At 44.2% G+C, this 26,708-nt stretch overlaps 1 protein-coding gene across 1 annotated transcript in view; it reads right to left on the bottom strand.

Annotated features, from left to right (window-relative positions):
• The window catches only part of LOC143214217 (uncharacterized), a 51,308-nt gene continuing 24,600 nt past the window's right edge, over positions 1-26,708 (bottom strand). The window contains exons 3-9 of the mRNA XM_076434956.1: positions 11,689-11,984; positions 11,385-11,552; positions 9,950-11,065; positions 8,480-8,712; positions 7,773-7,910; positions 6,791-7,076; positions 1-5,085 (exon numbers count right to left, since the gene is read on the bottom strand). Coding sequence (XP_076291071.1) covers positions 5,026-5,085; positions 6,791-7,076; positions 7,773-7,910; positions 8,480-8,712; positions 9,950-11,065; positions 11,385-11,552; positions 11,689-11,984 — 2,297 coding nt within the window. The 3' untranslated portion in view covers positions 1-5,025. The remainder of the gene's footprint in view (positions 5,086-6,790; positions 7,077-7,772; positions 7,911-8,479; positions 8,713-9,949; positions 11,066-11,384; positions 11,553-11,688; positions 11,985-26,708) is intronic.

The following is a 26,708-nucleotide window of genomic DNA, read 5'->3' as shown; positions in this document are numbered from 1 at the left end:
ATGTTTGACAGGTAGTCGAACGCCTTGCACACATACAATATATATATATGTATATAATATTATATATATCCCATCCTGTGGAACTGGTATACAGTATATCATAAACTTTACAGACTGACGCTACGTCATAGAAGCATGCGTTAGAAAAATAATGTCTCTGATCAAAAACAGGAGTAAACAAGCGGCGTGGAGGTGGAGGAGAGAAAGATCATCGTTGGCAGGCCCCGCGAAATCACCAAGCCAGTCAGAACAGAGGTGGAGTATCGGTGGAGGGGGATCGGGGGCGTGGCCAGTGACCTCGCGGAGGGGGTAAAGTACGTCCCACAGTGGGCGGATCGAAGTGTTCGGATAAAAGAGGAGGTGGGGCGTACCCTGTTTGATGTGGGGAAGTTCTCGGGACGGGTATCTTTTTCGAAGCTTGTTAGAAACAGAGTGTAAAGGAGAAACAAGAGCAGTAGAATAAGATTGACAATGAAACCGGGTCCCCGCCTCCACACCGCGCGCGCGGAACCTTACCTTTCTTCGATTTTCCTTGAATTGCTTAATCAATGGACGTCGTTACGATACTTGCGCTTAATTAATGGACGTAGACACCGAGTGCTGGGTTTCAAAATCAATTTCTGTGCGTGCGTGGTCGTGCGTGCTCTCGACTTTCACTGTAGACTCGAGGGGGCGTGGCAACGGAGAATGACGACGGGAATTCGAGTGGGCGTGTTATTTACATGGCTGCTGGAGAGAACTATTCGCATCGGAGCATCGAAGCAAGGGGTTGGAGTCAAAGCGGATCGTGTGCGAACGTTTCGCGCAATTCTTTTGCACTTCTGCACTTTCGTTGCACTTGCATTACCTTCATTGCCGATGCTGCGACTTGCATCAGGAAAATTTCATTTTCTATACGGCCAATCTTATTTGGTCACTGAACCGTTCAACATTTAATCCTCAGCGTCTCGAGAATTTTTTAATGAATTTTATAGCGCGAAGATAATCGAAATAACAATTGCGTACCGGTAATTAGAAGAATGTATGTATTTAATCGCAACATCGACAGATCGGGCGCAATTCGCGTGCACAATCCGAGATCGTAATAAATCTTTGTTCATCGTTCCGCTACGTCTATTGTGCTTCCCATAAAAAAATAATTTCGTCCGTCTCTGACAAGAAGGCGTAAAGAACGTCGCTCGTTTCGTTCGATGCCCAAATTCGGCTTAACCCTTACAGCCTCGTTAGCATTTGATCTCTCGGCTCTCTTCGATCGATAGTCTCTATCGTTCCGCGAAGCTGATTCGTCACACGGATCGAGGAGTTACATCGATCGTCAGTTTTCCTGGGATTTTTGTTTAAAATTTTCTACGCCGGAAGGGTTAAATGCCTATCGATCCGCACGTCGCGAGTTGTCTATATACGTAGTAGCTAATAACAATCTACAACCAGGTACAAGTTCTGCTTCGCTAATTCACACCTTGAGAAATCGGAAAAAGTCGCGGTCCACAAGACGAGGCTGCAAAACGAATTTTTGAAAGGTGCTTGCTAAGTGTGGATCCTTTTTGCTGCATACTAAACGGGGTCTGTGAACCATGGTTGCGCCGTTCGTGACTCACGGCGATACGCTGTGTTTGCGGATTCAATATTTCGAATTTCTGAGTCATCCTTACTTTCTGCATTGTTCCCGATTGGACACTCTTTCGCCTGGCAAAACTTTTTGTGCGAAGTTCAACAAAAGTCGGTTTTACTAAAAGCAGCCTTTCAATTCCAAAGATTCAATTTTTGAATAAATATTCCTTCAAAATCGTGAATAGGGTAAAGAGCCCAAATATGGTATAGTCGCCTATTATGGCACTACCTTATATCTTGTAAAGGAGAACTCGCACTCTAGTGAGAAAATCCTCAAACAATAGTTTATTCACTGTTCATTCAACAGCGTGCAGTGCATTCGCACCATTCTACAGATTTTAGTATCGATCCTCCGCCAGTTGTCTCCACGTGTTGAATATTTTTGTGGTTAGATTTTCGATTGTGTCTTTTTCGAGGAAGGTAAGTGATTTTGAAATGTTTGAACATATCTGTCGTTTCAGTTTATTTATATCAATGTTTGCCAACTGTTGGTTTGGGCTGAAATTCATTTTCTCTTTGTCAGTAACTAGTATTATCAGTCCACGTGGAGTTCCCAATATGGCACTACCGAGGGTTACCTAATATGGGTATAGTCTTTTTATTGACATTCTTGATGAGGGTGCCGAATATGGCACAAGTTGTCATATTAGGGACTCAAGGTGTACCATATTAAGAACCCCTTTCGCTGGAACTGCTGTATTAATTTTTGAACAAACTTGACCCCAGAATCTTATAGGAAGGAAATGCATCTACAACTGGTAATTTTTTGGTCAAAAAATTGCATTCTAAAATAATCAAAAAATAACATCAACAATAAGTGATTCATATTTGGGCACTTTACCGTATAATTATTGGAAGAATTATTGGATCGTCGATTGACAGAAAGAAACAGATTTTTCATCAGACTCGGATTACAAAATCGAACCCGCCACGTGTGCAAACAACACGCTGTCTATCATCGAGCAGGATGAACCAGCGTTCGCCTAATCCACCGAATTAGCTTTCTATCATGTTTCTCGTCTCGCAGCCTCGTGGTGAGTCTGGCTCGTCGACCGTTGAGACTAAAGTGTCGATCTGAAAATATTTTTCTTTTCGACACGCCAAACAATGGTTCCGGTCAGTGTTCCCGTTGACGGGCCACGATGTAAACTGCGAGAACGTGCCCGTTCAAAATTTAGGTTCCTTCCGACTCGAAACCGTGACCTCATGATCTATTAGGTGTAGAAACAATCTCTCTCCAATTAACTCCGCACAAACCAACATCCAGCATTCAAACAAGATCTTTTGAACCTGAAGCAGATTTATTTAATCAAATAAGAATTAGAACGTTCCTTAATTCAACGTCTTTCAGTCTTCATCGCGAACAATCGTCTGAAGTCGTTAATAGGGGTGTTACTTTCCTTCGAAGGTGGAAGTTTTTGAAGCTTCTAAGCTTCGAATTTCGGAAACTTTGAAGGTGACGAGAATCGAATTTTCGAAGCTTCGAAATTAAAACCTCCGTAATAAATTATTAGAGGAATAAAAGAAACGGAACTTCGGTGATTCGAAGTTCGAAATTTCGCTGCTAAGTTGTATTTGATACAATTACAGACACTCCTACATTTCGACGAAATGTGTCACCATAGCTGATAGATTGATTAAGTTACAACTTTATACGGTTCGAAGATTTCGAAACATCGCGCACTTCGTCCCCTTCGTTCCTTCGAATCCTTCGAATCTTCGAATAGTTAAAGCTTCGGAAAAGTGACAGCCCCAGTCGTTAATCGATCTGAACCTCCTGTAATGATTATTTCAGTAGAATGTTGCTACCACCTCGAATTCCGAAAGAATTGATTTCCACACCTAATACACACACATCTCATGCCAAAAAGTGGATCGTGTCTCGGTAGAACACGATGTTTGATCGATCGAAGAGCGTGAGACGCGCCCGATTCTTCTCGCATAAGCACCGTGGCCGGGTCACTTTGGCACAGACTCCATCGGGAACGTTATCGTTCGACAACGAGGCGATTACGTAAATCTTACGTCGTAAAATATGATCTCTGGGACCGGGAATGTGTATCTGGACCGGCTTGGCCGGTAGAATGTGAAAAGTGCGTCGCCTGCTCGTTTCCGATTGCAGAGAGCTCTGCTCTCTGAACCCTGTTTCGCGAATTCACCCTGGATCGTCGAGCGAGCAAGAAAATCTCTCCGCTAAGTTGATTAAAATCGATTCCATTTACTTCGTTACTGAGTAAAAGCATGCTGTACAAGTAGCCTCGGTTACACGGAACACAACGTTACACCCTGCGACATTGAACTCTATGACCACTAGATACACTGCGACACGACGAACAATTGGTTAAACTATAGCGTACCGGTGGACGGGACGATCATTAGGCTCTATTGTTTGGTTTGTTCTAGGCTATATTGTTGGGACATCGATGCTGAGAAATTGTATAATACTTTGCTGCACGACAATATGTTTGTCAGACAAAGGTTTGTCCATTTCGAGGTTCGCCTTTGTTGGGAATGATTTTTGAACTTCAGTTATGTGTACAGGATTGAAGAGAAGTGTTAAAGAAAACAATACATTCGATTGAGGCCTGTGAAGAGCGAAAAAGCTGGAGGACTGGACACTACCAACAAATACTAGACCGCTAAACTGGGGGTTCTAACGTTGTATACAGGGTGTCTCAGCTGAAGGAGGCCACCTAAATATCTCCTTTATTTTTAATGGCACAAAAAGAATATTGTTGGCATAATTTAAATGGTATTGAAGGAGGAATATCATAGAACAATTTTTTTGGTCCGGTTATCTTTTTATTTCATTTTGTTAATGACTTAAGCATATTCAAATGTATTTTTTCAGCCGCCATAAGATGGAATGAAAAAAAATTTTCCCGATAAAAAAATAACGATGAACTTGAAAAATCTATGAAAAAATAACCGGACAAAAGAAATTGTGCTTCTATGATATTCCTCCTTCGATACCATTTAAATTATGTCATAAATATATTTTGTGTCATTAAAAAGTAGAGGAGATATGTAGGTGGTCTCTCCTTCAGCTGAGACACCCTGTATATTCTACAACCTACCCTAAACACTGTAATTATAGAAAAAGTAAAGTGTATAAAATCCTCCGATGAACGTAAATCTATTTAAGTCTCCGTCCGTCCATCAGCACTGAGATCTTAATCTAAATTATCCTTTCTAAACGTTTCCCTGATACCTACTCGTGGGTATCAAAGTGCCCTAACCTTCTCGTAGAACATTGCCTAATAAAATCAGACATTGCTGAGACATCCAGGGTGAGATCGCGAGAGCCGTTTTTTTTTCTCTAGGTCTCGAGTGAACACGCGGCGAAACGCGGCTTGAGCTTCGCCTCCTCTCGCAAATCGCAATGTGTACATTATTTATTTATAATACTTATACTCATAGGGTTGCGCGGCCCTTCGACGTTGCGGCGAAGGCGGGGACCGTCCGGCCTGCGTCCTGGGATGGCATGCACAGAACACAGCACAAAATGCCACACAGTTACACAGACAGACAAAATCGACAGAGAAGAGAAAAGATACAGAATACAGAGGGAGGCAAAATATATATTCTTTGGTTGGTTTCACGGGGCTCTGTGGATGGTCGAGATGATGAGATACGTGTGTGAGGAGGTTGGAGGTTCCAGGTGGTCGTTTAGGGTAGCATCGAATCATGGGCGAAGCTTTATGGTCGTAAAACCGTCGTTGATCCGATGGTCCTGTAAAACTCTGCGAGGAAACGCTCGAAATCGTTCCTTGATCTCCGGAAAATCTTTGTCGATCGTTCGTCATCGAAACCACTCGATCAGGGTGGCAACAAGAACCGGATTGTGCGTGGCTAAGTCTTGGTCGCTAGCTAGCAACTACCGCGCAACTATACTGACAAGGAGTGCTGCCGAAGAGACTTTGGTTCTTACATCAAAACGAAAATTCAAATGTTAAACAGGTATTTGTTTTGGCTGCTGTTCTTGAAAACAAACTAAAACGAAAACTAACGAGGAATACACTTATACCACAGTGAACTAAAGAATTTTTGAAAAAATCAAGATAATGAATAAACACCAAAAAAGCTTTATTATAAAATAATCATCTGGGTGGCACTCCCTGCGAAGCAAAGATTTTTTATTCGACAGCTAAAGGGTTTAGAGAAAAATCGTACGATGCGACTAAGCAAGCATTGTGAGGCGACCGAATTCGAGTATTTTGGTGGCAAAGATCTACGGAACCGATCGATTGAACAATCTACGTGGCGGCTACGTGGATCGGTGATCGCTACTCGGAATTCTCGGAGTTCTTTAGAGGCGGTTACGTCGGCCCGATGGTATTTCCTTTCGTGAGAAAACGTTGCCAGGCCATAAACTCGGATGGTACGCGTGAATGAACGAGTAACAGTCGAACGATTGTTATCCTGTTTGACGAGGCCGCGGTATTTTCGATCTCCCCGGAAAAGCGTCTCGTCGGTTCAAGATTCGCCGAAGTATCCCCGTTTACGATGAAACCGCGGTACCATCTCTTATTTCGACGTTTCCCGGAGAATTGGGAGTTTCATGAAGAGAGTGACAAACGCCTAAATGATGCACTAAGGGAGATTCGGGCGGAAAACGGGTCTTTCATCTTCTTGGACCTTTTTCTGGATAAATTAGGAGATATTTCATCCGATATCTATTCGACTGCAGAAAAAAAGTAGTTGCTTTAGTTTGAGTTATAGACTGGTCTCTACGTAATTTGCATAAACATTTGCGCAACGATGTCTAGCACGAAGGTTAGCGATAACAAAATAACGTCGAAGGTCTTATTCTTAAACGCTGCACTTTGAATGCAAATACACACATATTTCGTAATGTTGTGAGAGCTAATAGTAATAGAGTTTTTTTTCTGATATGTCATTATCAATTCAAAGTCCGGGGCAATGCGGTTTTAACATTGTTTACTTTCAGTCTCTTCTTCGACAAAGCAAGGTACGGTATCACACTCCATAAATTTGATTAAACAATGATATGAAACAGAATATGAAATTCAAGATCCAAGGGATTCAGGGCCCGTTTCCCTTGCCTCGTGAGGCATGTGCCAGGACGACGGTGTCGCGTGACAAATAGGAATATGTAATAAATAAATGTAATAATATCTATACGGTGTTGATTAACTACGATAGTAGGAGGACTCACCTTCGGTACTCCGCCCCCACCACCACCACCACCACCACCACCACCACCGCCTCCACCACCACCGGATACGGTTGGACCGCGTCCGGGAGTGACGTAGAGGCTTTCGGTACGCTTAGGCTGACCCTGGCTCGGCAGGATGTCCTGTCCAAGGCCACGATTCTTCAGCAAAGCACCTTCGAACTGACTGGAAGTCGAGGCGACGTACGTTGGCGTCGCAGTGCCGCTACCCACCACGGATCCGTTCAGAGGCGTCCCTGATCGCATCACGCTCGGTGCTCTCGTTGATCTGTATTCAAAATCAATCTTTCATCTCGTAATCACATCTTTAGGGGGTAGACTCGTTTTCAGGATTGCAAGGATGCGGGATGCACGTTCTCATTTCTCGATAATGCACGCCACGGGGTTTTTCCGTAGTGAAAAGCGCTAGACGAAAGATCAATCTAGGCCGCGATCGCCCTCAAAATTCCTATTTTTACGTTTACGAGGCATCATTTGCATTATTCGGCTGCATGTAGCTGTCAATGCAAATTACGCTGCCGAATAATGCAAATTACTTTTGAGGGCGATTGCAGCCCAGATTATATTGATCTTTTATCTAGCGCTTTTCACTACTGAAAAACCCCATCGCATGTATTATCGAGAAATGAGACTGCGGATGTTATGCATTTGTGACAAAAATGAGTAGGTGTAATTCAAAACAGGAAAAAGATTAAACGACTTTAACTATACTATTTTCCACATATAAAAATCATTAATGAGGTAAATAAATTTGTACTTAGCTCCTATAGCTTGCTATTGATGTACAAGAATTTCATTTTGCATAAAGATCCGCAGTCTAGAAATGAGAAAGCGCATCGCGCACCCTTGCAATCCTGGAAACGAGTCTACCCCCTTAACCATTTTAGCAGCTAAGAAATATTCTGCGGAAAAATATTTTTCACGGGTTTCTTCGGTTGGATCGGATTGGAAATACTTTAGTCACCTGTCGAGCATATCCTGGGGCGGATTCGTGATGGTTTTATCGACGGACGGCTGCCTCGATCCAGTCAACCGGGTATGCGCTCTAGCGTAACGATCCACGGAACTATCACGGCTGGGCGGCCTCTTATAATGATCTAGTCTGTAAAACGATCGATCGGAACCGGCCGAATTAAAATCAGGTCGCTGCGAACCAAGAATCTGCTCGTTACGAGCGGGTTACGAGTAATCAAATCTCCCATCTGGATCGCGGAACTTTATGCATCACTTACATTGGCCAGACGAGCTCTTTGTACCGGTATTATTCGCAATAACAAATATTAGACCAGCATAAAGACTCTACGAGATTGTAGGACGTTTTAATGATGTAGAACTTCCCTACAAACATTAAAGTTTTATTTTCATTTTTAGTATTATCGAAGGAAGGAGACGTCTATGAAATCACAGTAATGCATAAACTTCCACAATATCTGTAGACCGCGTCTCGAAATAAGATACTTGACACGGCAATCAGTTTCGGCTATTACCGGAGTGTATGTATAATTGGAAAATATTTGCGGCAAACAAATAGCCGACGGTAACTAGAGATATCTGGTCCGCAATGCGTCAACAGAACCCGGTAAATATTTATACCGAAATTTATGGATCGCGGTAAATTTATCTTTCGAAAACCGAGAATATTTTTTAATGGTCGATAGGTAAGGTCGAGACCTGTCGTTCAGAGTCTGGCCAATATTCCCGGGTCGATCTTGCGGGGTCAAGACCCTGCTGTTTCTTCGTATACTCGTCGAACTCGGTGGTCGTTGTGCGTCCCCGATCCCGTCGGGCTGATATTGTTGCGGAACCTGCGTTTGTTGTTGCAGCGGCAGTTGTTGTTGCCCGTAAAGTTGCTGGGAACCGTATTGGTTCATCTGACCAGGCCCGTACTGATTGGGTAGTGTCATCTGAAATAAATCCGACGGAGTTAATCGCGATACTCTCGAGTCGCTGAAGCTGCTGTGGCACAGCATCTCAGAAGCAATTAACCCTTGTTTTCTCAGTTTAATTGGTTACTTCATTTCAAATTGACACATTCGTAAAAACATTCAGGTGGCAGAAGCATTTGTCAATTCTTCCTTTGACAATGGAAACCCGAGGTGAAATAAGTTTATTAAATTTTTCAATTTTGTCCCCTATTAGTCCAGTCAATGAATGCTCATAAGGGGGGTGTAGAGGGAAATTGAAGGAACACAATTTTTAACATTGGGACTTTGTTTGGACGAGTTAAACATACTAAAAGTCCCCACTCCTAGGAGGTGAGCGGGGTGCAGGGGGCATGTAGAAGGTCTGCTTTTTCGGTTTTTCACTTATATCTCGGAAACTATGCGTCCTAGCGATAAGACCATTCTATACAAAATTAAAGCTGACAAAATATGCCACAAGATTGATTCGATTCAGTTTTTCGGTATCTCGCATAGTTTTCGAGATATGTACGCTCAAAGTTCACTAATTGTGAAAAAGAAATTTATGCCTCATGTTTTTTGCCTTATTTGACTAGCTAACTTTTCAGCACAATTAGTGAACTTTGAGCGTGTATATCTCGAAAACTATGCGAGATACCGAAAAACTGAATCTAATCAGTCTTGTGGCACATTTTGTCAGCTGTAATTTTGTATCGAATGGTCTTATCGCTAGGATGCATAGTTTCCGAGATATAAACGGAAAACCGATAAAGGGCACCTTCTACATGCCCCCCTGCACCCCGCTCACCTCCTAGGAGTAGGGACTTTTAGTATGTTTACCTCCTAACTAGTCCAAACAAAGACCCAAAGTTAAAAATTGTGTTCCTTCCATTTCCCTCTACAACTTTTCGTTGACTGGATTATATCGTTTTCAAAATGTGTCAAATTGACCCGAGGAACAGACGAAGATTAATTGATCAAGCATCGTTAAGATGTTAGCCTTATTTGGGGGTCTTAGGGACGTCAATGTGGGACTATCTAGCTGGGTCAACTGTGATCAGTAGGATGATGAAGAAAGTATGTCATCCAAGCTGTATCATCAGAATAAAACTGAACACTCTTGCAAGCCCAACACAAGAACCAGATCAAACAAACTCGATCGGATCGCTCGTATTAGAAAATCCCGTCGAGTCAAACAGAGCGTACGGGCAGGCAAGCAGTCCAACAGATAGTAGATCACCTGCTGATTGGGATAAGCCTGCATATTCTGATAGCCTTGGGGGCTAGCCTGCTGCTGTTGATAAGAGTAGGGGTCCGCCTGTGGCGGGCTGATAGGTTGGTACTGCGGCTGACCGTACGGACTACCCTGAACAGGGAACTGAGATTGCGGGACGAACGGGACTCCGGGATATTGTCCCGGCTGCTGATACTGATTCGGTAAACTGTTAGGGTACTGGCCGGGCGGCATAGGATTCTGGGTGATCTGCTGCGGGAACTGCGTTTGGTAAAGGTTCTGTCCGCTCAGGGTAGTCTGATTCAGCTGGCTCAGCGGCAGCTGGTTGATGAGCTGCGCGGGAGTCACCTGGGTGGGTATTTGATTCTGTGTCAGCTGATTCTGCGGCAACGTAGCCTGGTTCTGGGGCAGCTGGTTGCCCAACAGAGGATTCTGCGGCAGCTGATTCTGCTTCATACTGGCCCTCCTAATCGACTGCATCATGTTGCTAACGGTGGACGTGTTGGTCGTCGACGTGGGTTCCATAGAGGGTATCGGGCTTTTCGTAGGACCCTGGGGACCAGCATGATCCACGCTGCTGGCTTTTTGAAGAATGCTCTTCCCTGGAACGGTGTCCTGCGGGGGTGGCACGTATTTAGGGATCTCCCTGTTTCGTAACCTCTCCAGTCCAGGTTGCCGGAAGTCTGGTGCAAATTGTTTCGCTGTCTGCTGGGCCAGTTCAGAGTCCTCTCTCGCGTGTTCAGCTCCGATGTCCGCTAACTCTGCTCGCCCACGAGCTGCCGCCGCTCTGGAGATCGCGATATCGGCTTTCTGAAGAGCGATCTTGCTAGCTCTCTGAGCAGCGTTCACCGCAGCCTCTATCCTCTCGCGGAATTTCGCCGATCTGATCAGGAACAGGTGCTTCTTCTTCTGGCTTGTAATCAGCACGTTGTTCTTGTACTTGCCCTCCTCTTTCGTGCCGTCGCGGAACGTTGTCACACCGTAGCCGTACTTACGATTGTTGAACCATTCGCCTTCGTACCGGAGACCGTCGCTGCGCTCCGATATACCGAACCCGGTTCTTTTGTCGTTTTTCCATTCGCCCAGGTAGGTCTCCGTTACCGAGGCATCCATCTGCTCGTCCTGCAAGCAGAATTTTCGAGTAAGAAACTGTCTATTGTATTGGATCATGACGTTTTTTTAACCCGGCAAATCGTGGAAAATTCACTTCGCCGTGACGGCATTCAAAATTTAATGACGCCAGAACCAGCAACGAGCTCGCGCTCTTTCAGAATTATACTTTTCCTCGCAATCGTTATTTTTAATCCGACTTGAGGTAATCCTCTTGCTCTGCCCACGTTCTTTTTCAGTGTTCCTTTCTGTTTAATGATCCTCAACGTATTTCCCTCGGAAGGGAGCACAGTAGCTAGAGATTTAGAGATTGTACTATAGTAACGTGTACCTCGATGACAAAGGACGCGTTGCTGTCCGTATGAACGGATGCCGATGCTTGACTCTGCGAGCTTTCCGTCGACATCCATGACGCCGAGCTTGCGTTGCTTCTAATACTGCCACCGGTGCCCCGTTTCTCCAAGTCGCCTGTGCTCCTCTGCTTTCGAATTTTCAGTCCCTGAAATTACAATTATACTGTGAGGAACATGGTCTCGTTAATTATACTGAAATTGTGGCCCTGGAAATGGGTCAAGAATATAGAAAACGGCTGAACTTTGTTTGCAAGAGATTTCAGGATAAAAATTACACTTTACCGAGAGGATTCCCTTCTTCAAGGACTTCTCCGTCAGGCTCTTCCTCCTGGCTGGAGGATCGTCGCTTCTAGCTTTCAGTACAAAACCACCCCTGCTGTCGTCAACTCGACGATCTCTCTTGTCCGTTGGTTCCGGCGTCGGGGCGACAGGTCCTCCACCATCGGCGCTTCTCAAGGACGTCAATGACGCCCTGACTTGCTTCGACGGCTTGTAATGACTCGCTAAACCGAACGGTGCGCTTGCTCTTACGCCGTAGCCATGCCTCATTCCACGATGCCACTGGCCTTGATAGGTACCTGCAAGAAAGAGCATCCTTCTTTTAATCGTTTCGCTCGTGTACCTTCTATTCAGATTTCAGCATCAATAATGCACGCGTTTCGGCATGATTAGGGTAATTAGCCGTGGCTGTGCGAAATGAAATAGAACAGCACGCGATAATATAGATTATTCGCCGTATTATTACATCGAATTAAACAATAGTACAAATTATGAGTCTCGGTTAATGAATAGGCATCAGTGATTCAATGAAATTCGCCGTTGCAGCGGCCGACAGCTGTCGATGCAGCCGTCGAGGTAAACTTCAAAGGCTTGGCACCGCTTTGATCCTCTTCGTTCAAAGGTAACGCGAAATTTTCTGCAGTCAGGGGAAGAAATTCAATTAAAAGTTTGTTCTCCCGTAGAAAGAATGAGGAGCGAGGAACGACGGGTTCGACTCGCCCTCCCTACAAAATTGATAATAACCATCCCCTAAAGGAGCGTCGCGTACCCATCGCGTTTACACGACCTTAATACATTTATGCAGCAGGGAATTTATATTCGCCAGTTTGTTCCTGCGACAAATTCGGGACGGGGCGGGTGCAAACCACAAATTGGCCGCTGCGTGATACAAATACGGAACACAGTGGCTGTAGAAACCTTTGACACGCTTTTCGAGTTTCCAACAATCGTCCGTACTTCGACTGTTTTCTTTCTAGATGTTCTATTAGTATATCGGAAGATAATTTTGCGGGTGGGACATTTCTTTCGTGACTGAATGTATAATGGATTTGGAACATTGATGCACGATCTCTTAGCTGTTTGATAATTATAAAAAATAATTGAACCTACCTCGAAACAACGCACTTATGTGAATACACACGAACTTAAATACGATACAATCTTTTCGGATGGTGGCGCAAAATTGAAGAAGATTTTCCAAATGACAGATGTTGCTGATTGTGATTTCATTGGAATATGGTGGATTTGGAAATCAGTAGATGGGAAGATAAGATACATTAATATGTGAAAGTATGTAGAAGAATTTAAGGATTTTCTTAATTTCCAGTGTCGAAAATTTTCAATTTTGCGCTGTCTCCGAAAAGATTGTATTGTATTTAAGTTTGTATTTATTCACATAAATTAAATAGAAATTACTTCATACTTTTTAGTGCATTTTTTCGAAGACGGTTTACTTTTTTTTTTATAAAATTTTTTTTCACACTTTTTAGTGGAACGAGCAGAATTTGTAGAACACCGTAGGATGGTTTTTCGGTCTTATTGGTTATTAGCAATAAAAACCGCAATTAATGAAAAAATGCAAATTTCTTTTCACGGGACCACCCCGGGGACATACTCTACAAGATGCAAAAGGTTTTGTTCCGACTGATCCATCCATCTCGGCGTAATCAGTGAACGTACATAGAAAAAAGCGAAAAAGGCACATACAGATCGAATTGAGTAACCTCCTCCTTTTTCGAAGTCGGATAAAAAAGAAGTGAATGTTGGGACTTGGAGATTTATTGTGTCGACGCTTTCTAGAGCCACTGCAGTTCGCCGACCCCCAAAAATGGGGGGATCTAAGTGAACAGAAGTTTTAGCCAAAAAGTGTCACGAGGCGAACAGATAGGAACTCAGGGATGGAGTTTACTCGGTCGGACGCGTGGGTGCGCTCTCCTCTTCGAGGAGCATGCAAATTCCATGCCGATGAGATACCGCAGACCGTCTGCAGACCGCCGATACAACCGGATGGACGGCGGTCGTAAAAACCAGTCATTAACGCCGCGCCGGCCTTTCGCGGAATAACCCCGCTCTTTGGTTTTCATTCGGTCGCGTGAACCGCGAGCCGCGTGTCTTTTGAATGGTACAGCTGTTGATTCTTCGTAGAAAACGGTATTTCTCTTCTTAATCGTCTTTTAATTACCGCGGAGCAATTTTTGAGTTTGTTGAGGCGGTCTAGGTAGTTTTATTTTTCCCTCGTCCATTTTTGCCATAAATACTTACAAAAATATTCCACAGAATAACTATATCTACCAATACGTATCTTGTTAAAAATTGCCCATCAGTATGTACACTGAGAAAAAAATCCTGTCGAAACAAGAAAAATATATGTTGATTCAATAAGATGTACTATTGAATAGTGCCAATATCATATGAACTTATTTTAATATTTAATACTATTGAATTTCAATAGCAAAACTCATTTCCGCCAATCATATAAGCGAATAGCTTGACATCAATGTTTTCAAAAAAATAAGATATGGCCTCAAACCAATTCCAGTATAAATCAATACATTTCTCAAATTTTTTTAACAACATATCTGATTGAAGGAAAACGAGAAATATTACGAATAATAATGTACGGTATTGAATCGAATAATATTTTCAATCATTTCATGATAGACAATTCAAATACATCACGATTTGCTTCTAAATACTATTGAAAAGAATACATTGATATTCATCGAAGTAAAAACATTACAATAACACGCGTGTTATTGAAGTAACTACTTTTTTTTCTCAGTGTACCCGAAAACAAGCTCAAAATTGGATTTGCGTTTCAAAAACGATCCCCCGCGGCCGCATTCGCGTTTTCCTGGTTCCTCGAAACGTAAACATCCCCCAGCAGTGTTTAAGTGGTTGTTGAAGGGGAATGCAACGCCAAAACCTGTTTATTGTAATTCTCTTTCGGTGAGTTATCGTTACACAAGCTTCTCTCGGAAAAAGTATTTCGTTGCTGGGCTCTGAAGCAAAGCGTGTTTTCAGCACTCTGGGATGATCAACAAAGTGGCGGCAACTCTTGAAAGCGTTTCCACTCTGCACTCCTACCCGTTGTAATCCACCATTATTCGGCCAACAATAATCATCAAAGCTTTTCGTCCCGTATTCGGCGAGCATTAAAAAAGTGGCGCGAATTCAGCGGGAACGATGCATCCTGCTTCTCTCTTCTTTTGTATTCGTAAATATTGCATTCGCATCCATCGACCTGCTTCGACGTTTTGTTTGCGTGCGTGTGTATACATAAATCTCGCGAAACTTTGCACTCTTTCTATTCCAAACATCTATTTTTCTATGTTATTTTTATTTTATCTTCTTGTATTTTAAAATACCGAAGATTAACATCACGAATCCGATTTGCCCAGCAAAATTAATCCTGTTAATGATTTTCTGTTGCAGAAACGTTGCCGGTGACACAATTCCATTGATTAAATTAATATTTTTATATTGAAGAAATTGAAGCGCTCGATTCATCGTAAAGTGAGAAGTTTATTTTATTCGATTCGAGTTCTCATTTCGCTGATATAAATTAGCAAGCTGGATATATTGCGTAACGAAGTGGAACATCATATAGTTATTTTGATGAAGACATATGAAGTTCATTGAGAGGAGAATAAAACGAGAGAACCGGTCATTTTATTGAAGTATTTGTCTCGTTTAAAGCAGAACATAGAATTTTCCGGCCAACATTTGGAACGGGCGCTTTGTCGCCGGGTCTCCCGAGACCCAGGTCGTATTCAACGGCCATTGAAGTAGTTGAAGAAGCAGATTAGCGATTCAGGAGCGTAATTTCGTGGAGCAGGGTTCGGATCGTGCCGAACCGTGTCGAGAAGCACGGCGTGACCCACTTGCTTAAACGCTGGCGAAATAATATTCCGGTTGGAAGGAGGGAGTCGGCCGTTTCCATATCTACAGTCGGCTGCAATAATGCCCGTCCGCAGACTCCATTTTCTCTCTAGCTCTCGCTCCAGCCCGTACTTTTCTGAAACGAGGCTGCCGGGGGATCGATCAGCTGGAGACGAGCTCCGCGTAACGACCTCAGCAAATAGATCATCCGCGATAAGTTACGCTGTTAATTTTTTAATCCGCCATTGTCGACGCCGTGGTTCAACCGAGAGAATTTCCCTCGAACCGTACCAAATTCTTCAGAAGATTCAAGGTTTCCAGACCGCATGTTGAAGAACGAAGTACATAATTCTTGCGAAAATATTTGACATCTTCTTTTAGTCTTCGTTCACATCGATCGGGGTGAAAGCAACCCTTAAGTTTAATCCTCGGCTGCTCTCGTTGGGTTATAGATCGAGAGGAGTCGAGGCTTTCACTTTCTTGCCGTCCTGTAGCAGGACGTCTTAAACGAATTTTTTAATTCATATCTTGAAAATATATGTTTCGTATGTTGATATATCCTTCAGGACGAATATCCTTGAAACAATCCACGTGTCTACAATTTCCTCCACCTCTCCACCGAGACTGAAGTCATCGACAACATCGTTCTCAATGTTCTCAGCCGAAGAGGAACAAGTTCAAGCCTTCAGAAATTCCTCGATCGAAAATCCGCGGATGACGCGTCGCATCGAGATTAAAGTTGCACGTTACGACGAAAACCGCTCCGACAATTCAGGTCAGCTCCCTTTCTCGGAGACGCCTGGGGACAAAAAGCCCCGTCGACGACGTCTCGGTGTCTGCAGGTCCTTAACGACATCGGAACAGACGTCGCGATATCCGGAGGGAATCGGAGCTTGCAGAAAGCAGCGATGATCGCTCGGCTACCGATCAGGTATGCTCGAAAATTCTTTGAAAAGATCTCGGCGCGAAAATCGATTTTAGAAGAATCGAATCGGAGTCGACATCCCCGAATCGAACGTATGTACTTACTATCGATCGCTTTCGCCGGCCCACGACCTAGATTAATTATTGTCGAGCGTGTAATTTCACAGCGCGGCGCTTGGTCTGCCGGCCGTCTGTTTCTTTTGACGCGGACACGACTAAAAAGAGAAGGTGAGAGTGGGGGGAGAGCGTTTCTCTCGCGGGAACTTTTACTGGTTATTGAATTTCCGTCGACTCGGCTTTTCCTCTTCTCCCCCGCGCTCTCACAGCTCCTACCCCCCTCGAACGGTTGCTCCACTTTGCGCGCCTCAAGTAGTATCGAATTTCTCGCTTTTGTCGTGCCTCGACTTTATTTCAATTCCAGTTATCCCCGCGACCAAGTTCCACTCCTCCTCTTCCTCCCCCCGCACAACCCCTATTGTCGGCAAATTTATTCCACGATCCTGATGGCACCTCTTCCAGCCCGAGGAATCATCTCTTTCGGATTTTTAGAGGATACCGATGCTATTTTACCGGATAATTTATTTCTCCCCGTTGCTGCTGGCCTGTTGTGCGAGCAACGGACAGGGTCTTTATGCAAATTCGCATTTGCATGGACTACTTGCTGGGAGCAATGAGATTTTCTCTGTAGATCTTTTCCCGTGAAAACGATCTGAATTTCGTACTGAGCTTTCGGCGAAGTATCGTTTTACGGAGGTTTACATGCAATTGGTTTTATTCAAACATTTAAAACCAAGATTATAAGAACTTTCTTGATCAGAAGATGAATCACTACAGAAAAAGCCATCAGGACCTCACCCCTTTCCTCGCCCGTAGATTTCCTACTCAGGCCCCGATCTCGTCACCAATCGATTTCGAAGCGTTCCCAAACGACCTGCACCGATTCTCCCATCAATCGTGCTCATTTCTCAATCGCGACCGTTCAATTAGGATCTAATTGCCATCCAATAGGCTTTGTCCTCTGCTCACATCGCGGAACACAGATTGATTGTTCGGAAAAACCGTCGGACGCGGTCGTTCCTCTGTTTATCAAGCGACTTCTAACTCCGCAGGGTCTATTTACTCTAGCAGCTAGAGAGGGAGAGAGAGGGGAGGGGGTCCACACACACAACCTGTTCCGCGTGGACTGCGAGGGTGAAGTCTTCAACGTGAACACCCTTTCTGGATTATGTCCGTCGCGCGTGCTCGCCGAGGCGCAAAGTTCCGCTCGACGCAGGTCTGACAAGCTGTTCAGACCTACCGTGCCGCGAGGAACTCGTGCAAAAATAATCATCGATGAATTTCGTCGCTGAAAAATTGATCGCACGCGCCTGCTTTTTTTCTTTTGGCCCCTGGCCCTGTTTCCTCGCTGCTGGACATTCGGAAATTTACGTCTCTCCCGTTGTCGAGAAACTTCCCTCAGTTCTCGAAGAGTTTATAACTGGTACAAAATTGTTGCTCTCTCGCAGAAAATTGCCGAAGCCAGAGAACGAAGGGAACGTGTTAATGACGAACCATCACGCGACATAACAATATCACTATGTCATTCGAGTTCTAATGAAGGTAATTGCATCGTTAAAATGAAATGCGAGAACGATCTTTTGATAAAACTATGACAACCTTGTACACGATTATTTCATTAGAATTAATATGTAGAACTTCCAGAGACGACGAAGATGATTACATATATAGTGAGTACTTCTCGCTCTTGAGGAGAAGTTAATTAATTAATCCTCTGGCAGGTCGGCGTGAATGAAATTCGTCTGCGTCATGGCTGTTTAGTCTGTCTTCGGTATGTATTCCTTTTGCCGACGTTTATTATTACTTTATTATTACATACACCGCTTTCTGCAACTCTGTTATATCGTGTACATAGCGAGTGTTTAGTTTGCGTTTAAAATTAGTATGACGGCCCCACTATTCTGAACTACAATTTCATTTGACCTATCCTGATTCAACCAATCTAATTGTCCGCCCTGTTCAGCGGTCAGCGTACATCTCAGTAAAAAATGCTAGAATCAGACCACCAAAAATCCAGTTTAGATTTCTCGATTTAGTAAATTGAGAGGAATGGTGAGCGATTCGACGATCGGATCGTATCGATATCGAGGGAATCCGTGGTCGACGGGTAAACAGAGGCGATCGGTACGGTCCTGCTTCGCTACATGGCACCGGCTGGCCCGCCTGAAATAGCGCGGCCACCTTCTAAGATGGTGGTCGGCTGCACGTGCAATCGTAATCGCGCCTGTGCTCGTGAGAATTGGCCGTGCGAGTGTATTTCGGTCCGCAGCCTCCATCAGATCGTCACCAACCACCCCACGGGCCTGTCGTTTCCTCTCGTCTGTTTGTTTCTCTCGGATAACTCCTCTCGATACCTCGACGGGGACCGCGTTCCTCCCTCCTCTGCCACCTTGCCCCGCCATCAGGTCGGATTTCGTACCTGACCTCGCTCTTTTGTCCGCTCGGCAGCGGTTATGTTTCGACGCTGATGGAAGTCGGACGAGAAAGTCGAGCGTCGGGTTTCCCGACCGCGAACGAGCCGTCGCTTGTTCCTGATAATACCCATTATACAGGGTGACCCAAAAATACCGGAAAACCTCGCAAGGGGTGGTTCCTGACGTGAAGATTTCCATCTCGGCTTGCCACACCATCGTTCCTCGTATCTTCTAAATAAACCCAAAATTAGCCGGTTCGAGTCCCGGCTATTTCCACGGGGCTCGTTATCGAGCTATCGTTTATGGCTTTCAATGAAACGCTATTAATCGACGCGCGAGAAGCGCGTGCGGAGCAGACGGAGAGTAAGCAGACAGGGACGAAGGTTATACGTATAGACAAGGATAGAAGATGAGAGAGAAAAAAAGATTGTTCGCGTAAAAAAAGGCGATTCTAAAACTGTAACGAACACGCTCTCGCTCTCCCTTCGACTACGCGTCGAGCTGTGTGACGCAAGGCGCTCGAAAAACGGAAATGACGGCAGTCTGCAGAAGTAGGTGACGCTGGTTTAATCAACGGAAGGTCCGGGCGGCTTCTGGCGAACGGAAAACGAGAAAAGAATCAAGAGGAAAAACACGGAAAAAATTGATTGAACGTTTGTTACCCGTTCAGGACCGATTGTGTATCGGTGTAACCGGCTCGGCAATCCGAATTGACCTCAACGAATGGACAAGAGAGTTCCTGTGTTGCAATGTTAACTGTGCAAAGTCGGCTGGGTCCCTGGACGGTTGTAGCTGCCACAGAGAGAATTGTTGCCCTCCTCATCGTCGCGCTAACGCGTTGCAACGCCGGTCCTCGAGAGCACCTGCGCTCCAGGACGAACCTAACAGAATTACCCGCTCGCGCGCTGCTGGAATGCTTTTAGCCGAGTCTTTTGGGAATGGTTGATTGCGGCCGACCCGTTCGAGGACGCTCCGCGTCGAGTGCTGATCCGGCAAACATAATCACTGGACGCTCGGGGCTCGCGTATGCTAATTGAAAGTCATATTTCGGCCCTCCGCGTTCGTTTCTCTGGTAATTGCTCGCTGTACTCTCACGTGGAAACGCTTCGATTGTTTTATTTCGAGGGGTCTTCCACTCGGCCAGGTTATTTTATCGAGCGTTATTGTTGTTTACGTAGCGGTTTCATTGCCCCCTGTATTTCTACGTTTGTTGTTTAATTTTAGCTCGTCCCGCGCGACTGAATGTTGAATTGTGTTCTCAGTATTCTTCCAATTGGAGAACAGGTGAATTTTCCCTTACACCACTCATAATCTTGTAGGCACGCGCGATGAAGCAACCTGTATAAGCATCACCGATCGGAGTCACTTTCGAAAAACCTCGACCTCGGTGGTCAGAGTTTCGTCATCGAAGAAAATGAAACAACAACATTGAAAACACCCCCGGATCCGTTTTAAGCGTCTCGGTCGAGTTAAGGCACTCTCCAAACGCCATTCCATTTCTCCGTGGCACGTGGCCGACGTATTTATTTATAAATACCAATGCTGCCGCACACGCGCGCACATGGACACCCGATGCGTGTGTCGGCTCGTGTGCGTGGCGTTCGATGCGTAAGCTTGACCTCGTGCTGGGGTGGAGAACACACCCGGTTGACCTCCTATCAATCTAGAGAACCCGCCCGATTAATAGAGCTCTTGAACCTTCCACGATCTCTCGATACAGAAATCGAGGAGTCGAGCCCTTGGGTCGCGATCCGCTCTCGAGAAACTTTGAGGCAGGTCGACCCGGTCCTGGAATCTCGAGCATTTTTCCACTTCAAAGGAAAATGTTTGCCTGGGCGGAGACCGTGGGATTAGCGACGACAGACTGCACCTAATTGGTCCCTCCCAATTATCTCATCACATTCTATCGTGAAACTTCAATTTTATTGATAAATCGAAGGGGGACTCTCGAATAAAGTGATCCAACTACTTTTTCCAGAGCTAATATCCAGCAGATAAACGATTGAGCTTCTCCGAGACGTGGCAGAGTTATTAAAAAAAGTCTATGAATAGGCTTCCAAGTAGCGGGAGAGTTAATATTAAAAGGGGGAGTGTTCCCGAGCGAAGTGGAAAGTGAACAGAGCTCGCGTAGGTGTTAATATCGGTGCCGACAAATGGTTCTTCGGTGTAAACACTTGTTGCGAATCGATTGTTCCCCGTCGTGGACTCGTTAATCGCCGGCCGGTAACCAATTTACCGAATTCCTGGCGGTAGCGCCGTCGCGCGGTGTGTCCGAATTAGAATCTTCTCCACGGACTAATCGATAGAAACCGTAAATTTCACTTTCGTTCGGCTCTTCGACGCCGTGCCGCGTCACGTCGGAAAGAAACCTGTTCCACGTTCTCTCTAAGTAAGATCCTTCACTCGGTATCGAAGCAGCAATCGACGCCCGGCGCTGACGCAGCGGCTATATTGTCTCTAATTTTAGAGCGACGTTCGTTCATTGACGAAACTTGTCCGAGTTTAAAATAAAAATGAACTTCGACTTGGAGAGAACCGGGATATGTACGTATCGCACGCGAACGCTGTTTACCCACGGCGATCCTGGTAGCTGGCGATGATAGTGATCGCTTTCTGTACTGCTGACGCATACGTTAACATCCAACGATTGTTCTAATAAGATAGGGGCATTGTCACGGTGATTTTCTATACTTGGGTAACTTGGAAATTGGCTGTTCACGCTTACCAAGAGTCCCATAATTTTCTTCAAAGGGTAGAATTTAGTAGGATCATCCCGATAATGCAGAGAACGCGAATATTTCCGTAACCCTCCGTCCCCGGTGACGCAGATTTATAACATTGTTGTACGAGAGCGCGCCGGTATCATTCGCGCTGCCAAATGACGCGCGTGCGATCAGAATAACGTAGCCCGGTAACGAATGCGGAATGAGAGGGATACGCCGAACGGCGACGGGATGGGAATTTTTCATTCGGTTCGGAATCGTGGCCCCGACGTCACGCATGAAAAATAAATGGAGAACATTAGGTGGTGCGAGTCTTTCTCGGGCTTCCTCCGAGCATCGGCAATTTTAGATCGCTCGTAACTCATCCTAGATCGCCCGTACTATTTGATCCGTATCCTACCCAGGGGGTGAGATTTTTCCTCGATGCCGTATCCGCGTGCTTCGTTTTAAAACAGGCACTGCTTTGATGGAATTTTGGGAAATTAGATTAGATTAAATTAAATTGTATTTCAGAAGACCTCTGAATCAATTTTAGTTGAAACTCTGCTAGGTCGCTGGACCTCTTTGGGCCATGAATTCGCATGGGCTCATCAATAGAGGAATTTCATTCGAACGTAGATGCGGCACGTTTCCACGGACCGAAACGGAAATGCAAAGCGATACGTGTCGGTGATTCGGTAAACATCGGCGATCCATATTTCATGATCTATCTTTAAACGTCAATATAACCTCGTTAACTGTGTACCAGTCGAAATGTCGAGCTTGTATCTCGGCTCGTGAATTTTACGGTACGGCTGAAAAATGTCTGCCGTTCTCTCTCTCTCTCTCTATCTCTCTCTCTCTCTCTCTCTCTCTCTCTCTCTCATTTTCTCCCACTTCTTCGCTCTCCCTAGAGCCGCACCCCTATGATCGCAATAGTAACTTCTAACGTTAACACGAGGATGACACGTTCTGGTTTGTCACGTGCACCGAGATATCGATCCCTTTAAAAACCTAGCATGTCGCTACGAAATAATCAGCGAATACGATGTATCCGGAAGATTTTCATTAGCGACCTCATAAAGCAGCGTAATCCTATAAGGTGGAATGGGATAAGTGCGCACTAGGTTTTGCAAAGTTGGACTTTAAACTGATGTATTTTCAGTCCGGTATGTAAAAACTTAACGCTCTTGGTATCAAACTCTTGCTACAGTTATTACTCATGAATTAGTATCATGTAGGATTCCAATTTTGCTTGGAAATTATCATTTTGATAGGATATTGTACAAAGTGTCAACTACTACGCACTTGCCCCGAAAATGGGACAAGTACGTCTCTAAGAGTTAAAAACGCTTTCAAACCTTGTTTCAAGTGCTACGAGGCAAGAAAAGAATGATCAACAAGCCTGCTATAAAATGCTTCTTATTGCATTAAATTATATTGTTTAGTTTTGTAGTTATCCATTTTTAAACGAACAAGTACTTCTATGTTGAAATATGAAAGGGGATATTAAAACAAAGTTTAAAAATGCTTTCGAACCTTGTTTGAAGTGCTACGGGGCAAGAAAAGAATTATTATCAAGCCTACAAAATCCTTCTTGTTGCATTAAATATATTGTTTAGTTTTATAATTACACATACGGACTTGCCCCGTGCAGTAATATTTACGGGGCAAGAGCATTGTACGGGATTGGACTCGATTAATGGTTCAATCGTAACCCCGCTGCGCTCGACGAATAATTAATCTCGTGAGGGCTGGTTGAATATTGTGGTTGACGATGATGTTGATAGTGAAGTACAACACTTTAAATTACAGTTTACTTACTAAGTAGAACTCTTCTTTAATAACCAACTACTATGTACAAGTTTGTACAACGTAAGATGATGTTCGTTCAGTGCAGTTCGGTGGTTGAGAAGAATCTGATCTTTTGAAAAACGCTTTGCTGTTGACTAGATGTCTTTTTGGGGGTACAAGAAATGAGTGGTGGGAGACAGTGTTTAAGGAAAGGGAAAACTACAGAAGAGAGGGAAGGCTGGAAATTGCAATAAAGAAAAAAAATGCAGGGACAAGGATGGACCTGAGGATTGGTGAGTTGGGGAAAACCAGATGTGAAGGATGTGAAGGACTAGGGCATTCGCTCGGAGTTATTTATTATGGAGAAAGTCCTTAAAACTATGGGGGTGCGTGACAAATTGTAAAACTTGGGTTTAAGCACGGTTTAGAAGTTAAAGTGAAACGGAATTAAGAACTAAACGTGACAATGACTGTTGGTCGGGTGTGCTAGCAATCCGGACAAGCATCTTAGTGTTTTTCTCAATAAATTTAAAAAAGTACAATAAAAACGGTTTATTTAATATAAACCTACATCAATATTTGTTGTACGTACCTAAAATAACAACACAGGATATATTAATAACTTGTAAACTATTGCACGTTCAGGATAACCTCAAAGTTGTACGTGTACCTCGCACGTGACTGTTTGGCATTGGTTGATTTAAGCGATTAAAACACCTTTATTCTTGGGCGACATTTATGTAAAATAGTTCATACTAACTTATACTACATTAATAAATACAAGCTAGAGAAATTTCGTTCATATTATAATAAACATTTCCAATTAACGCACTCCACCTTAACTTCCGCAATGAAACAATCCGAAGAACATCTTTAACTAAACTTAATAAAGCAAACGATTCACAATAACACAGAAGAATAAAAGATTTCATAAACCAGCAGAAAATATAATTAAACCGCAATTTTACGACAGCATAAACTTCTGAAGCACTCGAATATCGCGGGGAGATGGAAGGAAGGCTGAACCTTACTTAAGACAAGAAGTATAATAACAAAGCAACGATTAATTCCGCGAAGTACCAAAGTCCGGCTAAACTTCGCGCGTTTCCTCGGTCGCGAGGAGATGGTCTCGACTTAATGAAGGAACGGAGATTCGGAGGAGCCCGATTAATTACTCGGCCGACACGAAATCAGGAACGGGCCGAATGTTTCGCGGTCGTTCCTTCGTTTCTCTAGGGATTCATAAATATTAAACGGCTGCTCTACGCCCTCGAACAAGAATGTCGTTCGTTTAAATAATGGATGCTCGCTCTGCGGCACGCTCCTGCGAAAGAAAGAGTATACATAGTATAAGTATACGTCGAGCGCATATCTCGCGGGAGTTCGGCACGTGATGAATGCGAATTCCAGCGTGTAACGAATTACGCTCGGGCCTCGTCAGTGGAATCAATCTTTCCATCGGGAAACGATTTTAGTTAAACATCTCCTAGTCACTTCCTCCCCCCCGAGCCGATTTTTTCCAGCGAATATTCTTGGCAGGCTGAAAACTGTGTTTTATACATAATAATTGTATGATTCTCTCAGAAACTTTCCTTGACAATATTTTTCAATGATTCTTTTGAGGGTCCCACAACCTCGTCACCGATTCTACAATTTTCTCGAAGAGTCTTTTAATCTTCTCAGAATTTTCACCCCCGGCTGCTTCGTTGATGTGTTCCATAAAAATGCAAATTTCCAGAAAGTTCCACAACCTAGTTGTCATGCCGAGATTTCGTGAAGAAGCACGAGATTTAATTCAGGATGAGTTTCGTTCTTATTCTGAAGATCGAGATCCTTATTCAACCCCTCGAGAGCCCAGCCTGTGGCAATCATAAGCTACGGCTAGCGTAATTCACATTCACGGTATGGTTTACGGCTTCTTGGGTCTTCTCAATTTTGCTTTTATATTGTTTCCAGTAAAAGAAGGGCTGTAGGTTCTTTCTACCTTGACCGAATTACTGAAACGTGTTGCAAAACGATTATTCCAAGAAACTGCAGTCTCGTCGGTCGTCGAACAGAACCGTAATACTCGTAAATGGTTCCCATAGCATATTTGCCTACGAATTAGCGTGGCAATGTGAATTGCGCGAATTATAAGCCAGCTGAAGCAGAAAGCAGAGTCACATATGTTCCATAGGGTGATCTTACCCCCATAGGGGGTTGATAAACGTCGCAGCACACGTAAAACAGGATGGGACCGGGTCTGAAGATTTATCGTCACCCGAAACTGTCGCTCCAGCTTAATTATTGGCCGTAATTAAAGGTCGACGCGAGGAATTCGCAGAAGATGGAGCGCTGTTTCCTGGGGAAATTTATTCGCGATGTTTCGGGAACGATTATCATCCTTTTTTCGTTCTTCCGAGTGGTTCAAAATGGGGTTGGATAGATTTAACGGCATTCCGAATTAATTAAAATCGCAAATTAACGGGTGGCTCCTAATTCATTCTAGAATTATTTATTATCATTCCAAGAGCCAAGTCATCGGATACGACTGCATCGCAGTGATACGATAACACAACTTCAACTTCTTTGACTATCCTCCTGGAACGAAGCAGCGACTCCAAGTAACAGAAAAATGAACAGAATCCGCGGAAAAAGAGGAACAGCGGGTAGAGAAAAAAAGGAACCAATACCGTCGCAGTATGTCAAAAGAAAGCAAGCACGAAGGCGCAGAAGAGCAGGAAGTATAATACAAAGGGACAATAACCGGGGAATAAGGAAAAATAGACGAGGTATCATCCACAAAGGGAATTTTGTTTGAACAGGACGGAACGGGGTCGATAAAGAGCAACATCGTACCAAGGAGTCGAGATAAAGTCAATTGAGACATAGAGGATGCGGGTGGTTTCAACGATAACTCGAAGCAATTATCTCGATCGCGAAAGGACGGCTAACGGATCACGACAAAGAATTAAAAAAAGAAGAAAACAATCGTTCCGAACGGGACAGTCCAATTTGCATGATTATTCGCGTTAAAAATTAATTGCAGCCCCTTTACACCGGTCGTTACAAGTGGAGCAATGGTGGAACAGTGGTGCTCGGTAAAAGGCGATTATCTCGTCGAGATAGAACGACAGCGATTTATGCTAACTCCTTCACAGGGAAAAAGCAGCTCGAGATTAGCGGGATCGCTATCATGTAATTGTAAAAAAATTTTTTCGCTTACGGGCCGTTTTATTTCTTCTTGTCTTGTTCTGTTTTGTTTCGCGAT

This window comes from Lasioglossum baleicum, chromosome 12 (genome assembly GCF_051020765.1).
Source record: "Lasioglossum baleicum chromosome 12, iyLasBale1, whole genome shotgun sequence".
Taxonomy (NCBI): domain Eukaryota; kingdom Metazoa; phylum Arthropoda; class Insecta; order Hymenoptera; family Halictidae; genus Lasioglossum; species Lasioglossum baleicum.
This window is presented reverse-complemented; position numbering and strand designations above follow the sequence as displayed.